The sequence below is a fragment of the Pyrus communis genome, chromosome 12, assembly GCF_041283825.1.
Source record: "Pyrus communis isolate YQ-2024b chromosome 12, ASM4128382v1, whole genome shotgun sequence".
Classification (NCBI taxonomy): domain Eukaryota; kingdom Viridiplantae; phylum Streptophyta; class Magnoliopsida; order Rosales; family Rosaceae; genus Pyrus; species Pyrus communis.
This window is the reverse complement of record NC_142576.1, coordinates 10,754,868-10,769,061: the sequence shown is the minus strand read 5'-3', so window position 1 is coordinate 10,769,061 and position 14,194 is coordinate 10,754,868. Positions and strand designations below refer to the sequence as shown.

Below are 14,194 nucleotides of genomic sequence, written 5' to 3'. Positions count from 1 at the left end.
GTTGGCCACATGGGTGTCCTGGCCTTCTGGGAGGAAGGTCCATCGTACATTTGGTACATCCATCTTTGCAGGCATGTTTGCAGCTGATATATGTGATATTGTCAATCTCGCTAGATCGGTGAGAGCATCTGGTATGCTCCGAGTTATTGCAGTAAATGAATGACTAGAAAAGATTAGTTACAATTTGAAGTAATTCCCTATTCATAGTAAGCACATTAGCTTATTGACTAAGCTAACACCTCTAACAACCAACAAGATTATGACATTTGTCAATACAAGATCATGCCATCTGTCTAACATTACACATCTAATACTCAATGCATCTCAAATTAAAAATTCCTAATTTTGTTCAAATATCAAATTTATTTCTCTCATCTAAACGAAGGGTTATAGACCTGGTTTGGTACTGTGGTGATTATGAAAAAAGCTGCTATCAAAAAAAGCTGGGAGCTGTTTTTGTGTTTGGTAAACACTCAAGCTTCAGCTTTTTTTCACAGTTTTGGGTGAAAAAAGCCAAAAATAAGAAGCTGCAAAACCCAGCTTTGAAAAACCGGCTTTTTTTCACATCTGTTTTACATAAAAGTTTACCAAACACTCTAATACTGTTTTTTTTTTTCAAAAGCACTTTTACAAAAATGTTTACCAAACACTCTGCTGCTTTATTTCACAGCTGCTTATTCTCACAGCACAGCAGAAGCAGCTTTTTTTTAAAGCACAGCAATACCAAACCAGCCCATAGTTTAGCCGCCCAACAGAATGTTCCTTTCTTTAATCGGCACAAAACGAACCATATGGAATCGCTATCAGCAGTGGAACCCATCTTCCAATCATGCACTGAATTGAACACCTTGGGGCATCTGGGGTATAGAGTGGTTTACCCGAAAGTCGTGAACGATCTGGTCTCCTACACTTGCACGGTTGGAAGATTGTTAGTTGGACGTCAATGTGTGTTTTTGTTCTTGATGTTGCAATGCGGGGAAAGCGAACATTTAACGTAACCTAATTCTAATTCGTTTTCTCGTCCGCTCTCAGCACTTGAGCTAACGAACTATCAAACGTTCGTCGGCTGCTTGAAATGTTGCCGAAGCAAAATTCAAACTTGGAAAGTTGGCTGCATAACAACCGCCGAATGCAAGGAATGGTGGCTCCATATCATGAGATGCAAGTCAATGCACCATTTCTGTAGAAGAAGATTACGACATATGCTACAGTGCTATATTCACGTGGGGGATGTAGCCATGTGATATTCATGTCCAAAGGCTGCGTCGGTGGGATGCAAAAAGTGCAATGGCACATGACTCCGAATTTTTGAGGCCCTCAAAATTTTTATCTTCCTATATATTACATATGAGTGTAAATTTTCTAATAAAAATATTTTTGACTAAAACAAGATCATTACCATATGATTTTATCCATATCACAATTGAGTAAGTGGAGTCTACAGCTAATATATTTACTTCATTTTTCTCTAGCAATGCTAAAAACTTATGTATTATCTTATTTTCTTTAGCAATAAAAAAACTAACTTGTATATTACTTTTTGTATTATCTCTCTTTCATTCGTGCTCCCTTTGTTCATGGATGAACCCTAAATCATAATTTCATGGCAATTGGAGATTATTCGATTAGTAAGAATGAGATGCTAATTTCAGTTAAGTTTGAATATTGATTGTTGAGGTTTGTATGAATATATTGTTGAAAAGATTATTATTTTTTAAATAAGGATGATATTTTATTAAATTCCCTAAAATGGTAGAGACGGCCATGTCCACACCTTTCTTCTGAGTACAACTACCGCATATGACAACTATCTTACATCTTGGCCAGGGGGTGTCACATCTCACGTACATCAGTTTAAATTTACGTACCCTTGTGCCACATGCTCTGATTGTCTATGAATTTCAACACATTCAAAATATATCTGTTCAAAGTATTATCCCAATCAAAAAACGGAAGCTACCCATAAGAGTTTAATTAATCTTGAAACTTTTCGCTGTTATTAATTGATTTTGGGCTGAATACTCTCCAATTCTAACGATGTCTTCTAAACTCATTATATGACGTCATGTAGGATGTAGCAAATTGAACCGATTGGTCAAGCTCAAAAAGCACAAAGAGAATAAGAAAAGAGGGAAGGTATGATTGAAACATAACACACGAAGCACAATGTATGGACAAACAGAACAAGGTATGGATAGATATTGGGCAGATTTTAGACCTCAAAGTATAAGTGGTGAAGTTGGAGAAGCCATATTTTAGTCTTAATGCGAAAGCAAGTTGAGTAACGGATCAAAATTTGGTTGGGAGGATGTGATTATTCTGTTTGTCAAATAATTAATTCTGAAAGGTCGAGTTATTTCAACATTACTGAAAGGAACAAATAAAGATTTCATAACTTCAGCTCACCAAAAATTATTGATTGAAAATGTGAAAACTTGTCTTGGATAGGACAAGTCTTTTGGCTCGAGAGAAACTTACCTATAATCAAATAAAAGCCTTTGGTTTAGACATCACATGGTGAAGGCTGTTGGGCCATGACATGGTTGTCGGGTACGATCATACAAGAAAAACTCTCATGATTGATATGCGTCGCATATCCTTTTCTCTCTATCTCTCTCATCAAATGACTATTGACATATAAGGTCTGATATGATTTTTAACAACTTTTCTTCCAAATTTCTCAGTGAACTCAAATTCCCAAAAGCAAATTTGATATCAACACAGATTGCAACAAGTAATCACAAAGAAAATAGAGATTTCAAATTGTAAATTTTATTTATTAGGTAAAATAGGTATAGCCCCAGAGGCTAATTAACCAGCAATGCAATCGAACTTATGGACACAGATGAAGTTGAATGGAATGGAATGCAGCACTCAAGCCGTAACGAAAATTCTAACAGATAGGAAGAGGTGCGCCGTTCCAACCCTCGAGGCAACCTAGAATCGGGTCGATAATCTTTCCCTGGCAGATAGCTTGGAACACCCTGTCACACTCCTCGCCCGGTGACCTGACCTTCTCCCCGGTCAGGTACTCTCCTCCCAACTCCTCCCTCACAAATTTGTACAAGGGATAGGACCTGCATTCCGCAATCCTGTTTGGAACTGCAGCATTTCCGCTCTCAATTGCACTCCTTGCACTCTCCACCTCTTTAGGCAAAAGCGTTTTCAGCTCTTCCTCGAAAGCTCCAATCTTTTGGAAGATCGAAGTGCTTGCATTCTTCTCACTCTCGCCATTTGTCAAAGCATGCTCAACAAGCACTTGCCTCAGTTTTTGCATCAATGGATAAGTGGCGCTGCAGGGGTCATCAATGTAGGCGAAAACATACTCCCTATCGACAACTTTGAGCAGATCCTTCTCGCAGAATCTTGAGGGGTGAAGCTCCCCATTTACCCCAGTTGTTAAAGTCCTCTTGGCGACTTGGCTCACCGTGTTCTTTACAGTGTTCCTCAAGTTCTCCTCCAAATGCCTCAAATCGACGGACTGACAAAGCGCAACCAAAAATGTAGAAGACATGAGCTTCAAGATATCAACCGCCTCAGCTGTCTTTCTTGAAGAGATCAACCCCAAAGAGTTAACATCTTGGTTGTGCTGCTCAGCACTCTGGACATGGTTAGTAACCGGATTTGCGAGAAACTGCAGCTCGGAACAATAAGATGCCATGGCGATTTCAGCCCCCTTGAAACCGTAATCCAAGCTAGGATTCCTGCCTCCGGACAGATTTGAAGGCAAACCATTGTTGTAAAAGTCATTGACAAGCTCGGAAAATTGCGCAAACATGAGCTTCCCAATGGAGGCAATCGCCAAGCGAGTGTTGTCCATGGAAACTCCAATTGGTGTCCCCTGGAAGTTGCCTCCGTGCAAGGCCTTGTTCCTCGAAACATCGATCAAAGGGTTGTCATTAACTGAGTTGATTTCCCTCTCAATGGATTTGGTGGAGTAACGAATCACTTCAATTTGAGGTCCTAGCCACTGAGGTGATGTTCGGAGAGCGTAGCGATCCTGCTTTGGCTTCTGCAGGGGATCCTGCTCATGCAACTTCTTAGCAGCTTTCACATAAGAGCTGCCATCCAAAATATGTTCCATAATTGCAGCTGCCTCAATCTGTCCAGGGTGGTGCTTCAACTTGTGCGTCAAGTGATCAGTAAACTCCGGCTTCCCCTGCATCACTTCAGCGAAAATCGCTGACAAAATCTCTGCAAGCAACGCCAAAATGTTGGTCTCGAAAAGAACCGTGGACGCCAAGCCAGAACCAACAGCAGTGCCATTCACAAGAGCTAACCCTTCTTTAGGCTGCAACTCGAAAAACCCAGAATTGATCCCTACTAGCTCAAAAGCTTCAGAGGCATTGAGGGTCTGACCGTTTGGTCCGACAGCTTTGGAGTTTGGCCTGCCGGTGAGTAAACCGGCAATGTAGGACAGCGGGACAAGATCACCGGAGGCGGTGATCGTGCCCCGTAGGGGCAAGCATGGAGTGACGTTGTTGTTCAAGAACTTGGTGATGGCTTCCAAGATTTCGAATCTTATGCCAGAGTAGCCTTGGAGGAGTGTGTTGATTCTGACCAACATGGCTGCTCTAGTTGCTTGATGTGGTAGTGTGTGGCCTGATTCTGTAGCACTTCCAAACACACCAGCGTTCAAGAATCTGAATCAAGAAAATTAAAGCATAATTAGAAGCCATAATTTGACAATAATCCAAAATTATTAAGGGTTCAGAAAAAAAATGTCCAACTCCAACAAGAATTTATAGATATAAGCAGCTAAAAGTAGCAATTTGGTAGCTTCAAATTAACTACCGTAATTGGTTAATTTGTCCAAAATGATTAGCTTAATTAATTTTAAAAAAAATATTTTTAAGTGAACTATAACAGCACGTATCTGTGTAAAGTTAAGATTTTGATATATGCACACTAATTAACTACAGTAATTGGTCCAATATGATTAGTCCAAAATGATTTGCTCAATTAACTTTGTGTGTGACCGTATGCTAGTATATATATATTAATAAAATATCGACATGTATTAGGAACTGTAAATGGATGTTCGGTAAAGTTTAGCTTACCTAATAAGCTCCTTCTGAAGGGCAGCGCCTTGCTTTGTTCTCCGGTGGGAGGTTGCACCAAACCCGGTGGTGACACCATAGCTGTCAGTCCCTTTGCCCATGCTGTCCATGACCCAATCACTGCTGGCCTTGACCCCCGCCCTGGCCGACTCAGAGAGCTCAACCTTGACCCCGGTGTCATGAGTGGCTATGGCTGCAACTTGGGAAATGGTGAGGCTCTCTCCGCCGAGCTTCACCACCGGCTTTCTGTACTCCGCCACCATACGCTTCACTTCATCCAAGTGGCTCCCTTTTAGTGAATCCGCCGCTAGACCCCAGTTCAACGGGTCCTTTTTAATGCAAAGCGGGGACTCCACAGCACCGTTCTGGTGGTGGCCGTTTTTCCCATTTTGCGTGATGGTTTCCGCCTCCATGTTAATTACGAAAAACTGAAAACTCGAAAACCTTAAAAACCGAGGGAACTAGAAGTGAGGAAAGTGTTTGAAGAAAGCGAAGAGGGGATCCAAATGTGGTGGTGGAGTGTTGGTTTTTGAGGAGTGGAGGGAGGGAGGAGTTTAAATAGAGGAGGGGGTAAGTGGAAGGAGAGGAGGGGGGGTTGAAACGAGTCATGTATGGGAAGAGGCTTGGTTGGTGAGCATTAAGGGTGGAGAAAGCCACACGCGGGTTGGTTGAAAATTCAATATGGCCGTGCGATGGTGGGATGATCCAACGGTGGAGAGGCTCTTGCAACGTGGCTATTGAGGTGGACTATTGGACGACCGTAAGCTTGTTGGTTGCTTTGAGTTTTTGGGTAGGAGGAAACGACGCACCATAGGAAAGTGGTTGGTGGGGATTGTTGTGAATGTGTGAAAAGGAAAATATGCTAGGATTTTTCCAACTGCACAAATAAGGTTTAAATTACACAAAAAATACTTGCAAAAGTATAAGATAGTTGTAATATAAAAGTTGAAGCAATATCGTTTTTCATAGAGATGAAATAATAATTCGTATTTAAAGCTAACTCTTAATTAACTATTTAAACATATTTGAGAAAAGGATTTGAGATTGTCAAATTAGAAGATAAAGAATAGGAGAAAACAATGTAAAAGTGAGAAACCATGGCACGGCAACAAAGAAAATAAAATAGTTTTAAGAAAAATCAACTATAAATGGAACTAGGGTTTAGTCGTTGTCATTAATAATCCTATGCTTTGAAGGTTAGGTTTTTCTAATACAAATTATCCTGAAGTTCAAGCGAGATTGTATTTTTAATATGCAATCCATCTGTGATATTCAGATCAAATATAAACATGTAAGATTATCCTAATGGTAGCTAAGCATTATGACAATCAGTTAGTTTAAATGCAATGATTAATAATTCAAAGCGTGTCTGCATAATTTCATAAGCAAATTGATAAGAACTACGTATTCGTGGCCTCGCTCTGGTTAAAGGAATTAGTTACACATAGTCATATTAAGAATCAAAGGAAATATCATTGGAAAAAAAGTATAACAAAAACACCCTTGTAAATTGAAGTTTGCACGTCACGGAAGCCTTATGCCGAGTTCTCTCAATGCCATGTAGAGAAACCCTATACTTGTCCTACTCCAATTGGAAATTCTCCAAAACTCCATCATTTCATCATTTTTCGGTGTACTCAAATCACAAAGTAGTATATTGCATAATCATAATATAAATAGAGATATATTAAATAATATACACAAAAGTGGACATATCAACCACTTATATTATAACATGTGGTATATCACCTTGCGTTCTAGAAACATATAAAAAAAAATTCTTAAAAAATAGCACCACGTGCGACTCTCGACACTTGACCTGAAAATTTCTTCCACAACCTATTAAATGGCACAAAACAACATGAAAATAATGGTTTTCAGGTCAACACTTTAAATTGGTCGTTATCGGGTCACTCGTTAATGTTTACCCCCAGGTAACAGGTTTCAACATGTTAAAAACAATGTTAGTTTGATAATTTTTAATTACTAAGAAAACCTTACATTAATAGTCATAGGATTTAATCTCACTTATGCAAAGTTAAATCCGTTTCATTGGTCAACGGTCAAAGATCAAGGCCGGTCAACAGTCAAAGGTGGTCAACTTTGATTGCTAATTATGAATTTTTAATATAATTTGATTTTTTTTCTACAAAATTCCAAAGCACATTAAAAAATTCATAATAATGAATTTACAAGTGTGAAAATGTGAAAAAAAAAAAATGTAAACGCTCATAAGTTTTCAAAATATATTTTAATGAAAAACAATAATATCTTGAAACATAAAATAATAAATAAAAAAATCAATTGTCACACTCGTAGACATGTGGCAAGAAACCAGTTGTTATAAAAAGAGTCATTTATTAAAGCAAAGCCTAGTTCTTTTATGTTTAGTAGCCTAACTACTTTGGCCCAAACTTAAATATATAGACACAACAGTAGAAGAAAAGGTAAATTCATTATCATTAGAAACACTTAAGGAAAAATTCTTTTACCAAACTGAACAGCATGCAAACTTGCTTTCTATTTTTACCATTATCTTGTTCTCTCAACCACCCTTAGTTTCTTTTTTTATTTTATTTATTTATTTATTTTTATTTTAATGAAAAAACGATATTATTTATATTAATAGAGAGGGTGGTGATAGGAGCATATTTAGGCGACTTAGTTAGCTTTTTTTCTTACATTTATATTGTTAGTTCATAGTTATTTTAGTATTTTGAGCTATTTTCGTGTGTTTGTAGGTTGATAGGTTTTATGAAGCAATAAAGTGCATTTTGGAGCCTTTTGGAGCAAAATTGGGCTTGGAATGTAAGCAAAAGGAATGGACGAAATTGAAGACTTAAAGATGTTAGGACTCCCAATCAAAGAAGGATTCCTAATCAAAGAAGGATTCCTTCTTCAAATAGGAAACCTTCTTTGATTAGGAATCCTTCATTGATTAGGAATCCTAACATCTTTAAGTCTTCAATTTCGTCCATTCCTTAGCCTCACAATAGGTTAGCAATAATGTGATTCAAACTCGTATTTGGCGAGAATTGAACCTAAAACTTCTTCCTTATTAGTGAAAATGAATACCCTTAGTTTAGGCTCTTAAAAGTTTGTAACTTTTTTTTATTTTTTATTTTTTTATTTTGACAATGACCATAAGGCCCAAAAAGAAAAGAAAATACATTTTGGTGGAAAAAACTATAACCAGAATAGACATTATATCTAGATGAGAACTTCAAGTGCTTTAAAAATATTATAGTAGCTCCTTGGTACTACGATTTAGTGGTATTTCTCTCTCACTTATAAGTGAGAGGTCTTAGGCTCGATTCTCGCCAAAAGCAAACTTGAATCACATTATTGCTAGCTCATTATGAGGCTTAGCCTACCTCTTCCCCTTAGTGTAGATAATATTGTTCGTTAAAAAAAATATATATATATATATATATATTATAGTAATAATATTGAGACTAAACCAATTTTTATTATTTTAAAGAGTTTATTGCTTAATAGAGGTATAGTTGCAAAATTTACTTTTGACTTAGTTATTTTTAGTAAAAGTTATTATAGTTTGGTGTTTATTCATAAATATAAATGCCCAAATTGGGACTAAAATTTGTTATGACTATATAGAGTATTATTATAAAGAGATTTTACCATATGTATGTATGTATGTATATTGTTGCAGTCATATTTAGAATAGGAATGTGATTGTGTAAATCCTAGTGTATCTAAGGATATCTTGCAATATTCCTTTTAGTAGTTAATATCCTATTAGAGTTGTCATCCTAAAAGGGTAAGGATTTAACATATCCCACTACTATAAATAAAGGCACAATGGGGTGATACAACACACACCTCACAATTAAATCTCTCTCTTCTCTCTCTTATTGCCGCCGACCTCCCTCTCTTTATTCCCTTGGAATAGTTCAGTCTAATAGGCCTATAATATGTTATTAACACGTTCATTTAGGGTTTTCCAAACCCTAGAGATATCGAAAAAAAAAAAATTTCTAGGAATTTAATGCGGCCGGCGGCTCTCTGCCACATAGCTGTTGGCACCACTATGCTAGCCTGTAGCCTAACCGCATCGACCAGGCCACCAGGACGACGTCGTTGCGACGTCTAGACCATGGCAGCAGCTATTTGGGCTTTGCTGACATTCGGCCTAGTAGGGTTACACATGCCTGAAGACCCCAGCCAAAACTGAGAAAGCCTGCAGCTCTTCTTGGACTTGTCTACGTGTCCCCAGCCCAACCTGCTAGTAACCTTATGCTGTTGGGCTTTGTCTCGTGCTATAGGCTCGCCTGCAGCAAGCTTGTAGCTTTTGCTATTGGGCTTAACCTACCCCAACCCAAAAACTTGAAACTCATCCTCAGTTGGGCTTCCTTGCACTAACCCGCAAGTCAGCCTTGGGCTGGGTTTACCCTATGCCTTAATTTTAGGCCCAAACCAGCAACACCTACTGTTGGGCTTCCCATATCACACAACTCGAGGCCTGCAATCCTCATCGTGGCCTAATGGCATGTAGCCGTGCTACAAAGCCCATCCCCACATCGCAGCTAGCCCATTTTTGGCTGGGCCACATTATTTTTCGACCCAATGCCAATTTTTGGCATCCACGCGTTATAAATCATGCCTAAGTATTTTTTTTTTTTTTTTTTTTGGGGTACTTTGGTTTACACTAATTTAATTATCAATTGGTTTATCACCAACCGAAGCTAATATGACCCGTTTTGTCATTATTTTGCTTCCACGATTGACCCCATTTGGTCCCGATCTATTGAATTAATTAAAAGTGACCTGCAGTCCATTAATCTGATAATTAATCCAAAATTATTGACTTGAAGATCACTTTTTGGACATTAACGATTCAATAATTTATTTTTATACTTTGAACCATTGACATCCTTTTGTAGTCTCGAAGCTCTCACACTTGAGTTCCCGAAGCAACTCAAATCCACTACACTTCAATCAACATATTGCATTATGTGTTCTTGCAAGAACCTTTCATTTATGAACTAATCATTCATAAAACTAAATTGAACATGTAATTTCATATTTAGTGCATTTGAAACCCGAAGTTTTCATTCAAAACTTACCACATGAAACCTGTAGCTTTCATGCTTAAATTAAACCAATACATGTCTATAAAACCCAAATGTTCTACAATGTATGTCTATGGATTACCATATGACTAACCACGTTTTGTTGTACCCTCCGTTTTAAGGACATGTCGAACTTGAACAAGCTCAATTTCACCGCTCTGGAAGTCTCTGGAAGAAACTACCTGAAGTAGGTTCTAGACGTGAAGCTCCATATTACTGCAAAAGGTATTAGAGCCACCTTCGTGGCACCTATCGACGACAAACCCGTTAATGAAGCTTAGAAAGCTACTGTAATGATCTTCTTTTGAAGACACATCCATGATGCACCGCAGACCAAGTACCTTGTTGAGGATGACCCACACACCCTCTGGCTTGCTCTGGCCAACCATTTCGATCACTATAAAGACATTTATTTGCCTGAAGGAAGGCACGACTAGCAGCACTTACGTTTCCAAGACTTTAAGTCTGTGAATGAATACAACTTTGAAGTTTGCAGAATCCGATCACTGCTTAAGTTTTGTAAAGTGGACTTAATAAAAGCAGATTTCCTTAAGAAAACGTATTCGACCTTCCATGCCACCAATATTGTCTTGCATCAATAATGTAGGGCACAGAAGTTCAGGAAATTTTCGGATTTGATCTCTGTTTTACTTCTCGCTAAAAAGCAGAACCAGCTTTTGATGAAAAATCATCAAGCTTGAGTCACTGGTTCAAATGCCACGCTTGAAGCGCATGAGACCAATTCTAGCAGCCACAAACTACGAAAAAATCGTCATGGCCGTCGTAATGAGCGGCAAGCCCAACCACGGGCCCAAGGTCAACAAAGCCAAGTCCCACCCAAAGGAGGAAATTTTACCCATAAACGCCAACCTCTTGCCCTTAAGGACCCAAACTTCAAGAACAAGGGAAAAGCTACCGTTCAATGCAGAGCTACCCCCGAGGTCATTGCCAAGTATCATTCCCGTCGTGAGTCTAACTTTACCCATATGGAACATCCTGAAGATGCTACTACATTTATGGAGATACTAGATTTTCAGGAGGCTTCAGCTCCTATAGACGAATAAGTTTTATTCTTCTAGACATGTTTTTAGGGTGTTTTTACCCCTAGTGGCCGACCCCACTAGGAGTGGCTAGAACCCCCTAATTTTTAGGTTTCTGGTTTAATTTTTGGACAATTTTTCTAAGTATTTGGAATAATTTGTTTGGTTTTGGTTTGTTTTGAATTATTGATAATTATTTTATGGATATTATTTTTCAAATTGATTAATTGAATGAATGGAATTATATTTATGCATGTGACCAATTGAATCAATTTATTTCTAGGTATGTCTAGTGGGGAAGTTAGTTGTCTGGCTGATAGTACTACCACGCACACCATATTGTGTGATCGACACTATTTTACTAACTTCGTACCTAAAAAAGCACCTCTGACAACCCTCTCAGGCTCATCCAACCTAATTGAAGGATATGGAAAGGCCCGTATAATGTTGTCTAATGGTATTGCCATAACCATTAAAGAGGCCCTCTAGTCTCCACATTCCGAAAGAATGTTGCTGAGTTTTAGAGATATTCGAGATAATCCATATCATACTAAAACCATTGAAGAGAACTATTCTGAAGTTCTTTGTATCACATCTTACTAGTATGGCCAGAAGCATATTCGTGAGAAGTTGGAAACATCTCCCGAGTAGGTTGTACATCATAACCATTTGGGCATAAAAGGCCACCATGTGGTCGGCCCTGTGCCCGAGTTCCAGGGCACTTCGCTGCTTTGGCATGACCGTATGGGACATCTCGGATGTGACATGATGCGCCATATCCTCAAATCATCACATGGGCATCATTTAGCTCCCCACTTGGATTCCCGCCATGCAGAGCTTGTTCTTTGGTGAAGTTGAATACTCAACCCTCAATTACAAAGATCATTCACAACCTTCCTAGGTTTCTTCAGAGGATTCAAGGGGATATTTGTGAACCTATCAAACCAACATACGAACCATTTAGATACTTTATGGTGTTGGTTAATGCATCGACACATTGGTTACTTGTTTGCTTACTATCCACACGCAACGCTGCATTTGCGAAACTCCTAGCACAACTTATTGAGCTTAGGGCTCACCACCCTGATTATTTAATCAAGTCAATTCGACTGGATAACATTGGAGAGTTTACGTCATAGACTTTTGACGATTATTGAAGTCGAACATCATGTACCTCATGTTTACACCCAAAACGGTCAGGTAGAAGCCTTCATAAAGCACCTTCAATTGATAGCTTGGACTTTGGTTATATGAACCAAACTGCCGGTATTTGACTAGGGTTATGCAATATTGCACACAGCTATGTTGGTCCGCCTAAGGCTCACCGCTACCCAATCTCATTCACTGTTACAGTTGGTTACTGGATACGAGCCTATGTTTGGATGTGCAGTTTATGTGCCAATAGCGCCGCCACTACATACCAAAATGGGTCATCAGAGAAAAATGGGAATCTATGTCGGTTATGCTTCGTCATCAATTATTCGCTACTTAGAGCCCTTGATAGGAGATCTCTTTACTGCACGTTTTACGGATTGTCACTTTGATGAGATAGTCTTCTCATCGTCATCGGGAAATAAGCATGTTAACGTTCCCGGAGATCGTCGCGAATTGTTGTGGTATGCTTTCACTATGTCTTATTTAGATCCCTACACTGCCTAGTCTGAAACTGAGGTGTGACAAATTATAGATCTTCAGAGCACTGCTCAAAGTATGCCAGATGCTTTTACTGATCTAGCTACGTGACAAGATTACATATACCTGCTGCAAATACACCTGCAAGGATAGACGTACCCCAAGTATGCCGTAATACCGCTTGGGAAGGCCAAACAGTCCCCGAAGCGTGGCAAACCTTGAAACGTGGTAGACCCCTTGGTTTAAAGGATTCACAATCCCGGAAGAGGAAAACGGCACAAACTAGTGACCCTAGTCTGAATCTGGCCATCACTCACTCATCTGTTCCAACACATGAGGTTATTCTAGATTACGATGATGTCTTAGATGAGATAACCCGACCTCCTGAGAATCGCGAGATTTCAGTCCACTACACAGTATTGGATGAGGTTTGGAATCGGAATGAGATGATCATCGACGATGCATTTACGTACACAGTAGCTACTGACATCATGTTTAGCGATGACATTAAACCACGTTCCGTTGATGAATGTTGACGTAGAATAGGTTGGCCAAATTAGAAACAAGGAATCCCGATCGAACTTAATTCGCTTGCGAAACATAAGGTGTTTCGACCTATAGCCCATACTCCACCATATGTGAAGCCCATGGGCTACAAGTGGGTTTTCGTGAGGAAGCGTATTGAGAAGATTGAAATAGTGCAATACAAAGCATGCCTCATAGTGCAAGAATTCTCTTAGCACCCTGATATTGATTATAAGGAGACGTATTCCCCTATAATGGACGTCATAACGTTCCGCTACCTTATCAGTTTGGTAGTTTTCGAAAAACTAAATAAGCAGCTTATGGACGTGGTAACCGCGTATCATTATGAGGAATATGCAGCTTATTGACTGGTTCAAATAGTTTTAGACCACGAAACACTCTCTTTATTAGATTGAGGAGATCACTCTACGGATTGAAACAAGCCGGGCGGATGCAGTGTAACCGTCTGAGTGAATTAGGCTTATGTGAACAACAAATTATGCCCATATGTGTACATTACGAAGTCACATTCTGGATTTTCAATCATTGCAGTTTATGTCGACGACATGAACCTCATCGAAACTCCCGTAGAGCTTAAGGAAATTGTCGTTCACTTGAAATCAGAATTTGAGATAAAAGATCGTGGGAAAACTCGATATTGTCTTAGCCTGGAGATTGAGCATTGTTTGGATGGAATCCTAGTACATCAATCGAACTACACCCAAAAGGTGTTGCGACGTTTTAATGAGGATAAAACGAAGCCTTCAAGTATGCATATGGTCGTTCGAACTCTAGATGCTAAATGAGATCCTTTCCGTCCCAAGGAGGATGAGGATGAGATTTT

The 14,194-nt window shown here is 39.0% G+C and overlaps 1 protein-coding gene across 1 annotated transcript; it reads right to left on the bottom strand.

Annotated features, from left to right (window-relative positions):
• Positions 1-2,756: 2,756 nt before the first annotated feature.
• PAL1 (PHE ammonia lyase 1) lies at positions 2,757-5,685 on the bottom strand. Its single transcript, XM_068483990.2, has 2 exons — positions 5,061-5,685; positions 2,757-4,643 (listed from the first exon to the last, which is right to left on the bottom strand). Exons 1-2 carry the CDS (start codon positions 5,471-5,473, stop codon positions 2,894-2,896), a joined length of 2,163 nt encoding a protein of 720 aa, XP_068340091.2. The 5' UTR covers positions 5,474-5,685; the 3' UTR covers positions 2,757-2,893.
• Positions 5,686-14,194: the final 8,509 nt, after the last annotated feature.

Coding starts and splice junctions, on each gene's coding strand:
- PAL1 (XM_068483990.2), bottom strand. CDS start 5,473: ATGGAGGCGGAAACCATCACGCAAAATGGGAAAAACGGCCACCACCAG. Junction 4,644..5,060: donor CTTCAGAAGGAGCTTATTAG/GTAAGCTAAACT, acceptor TTCTTGATTCAG/ATTCTTGAACGCTGGTGTGT.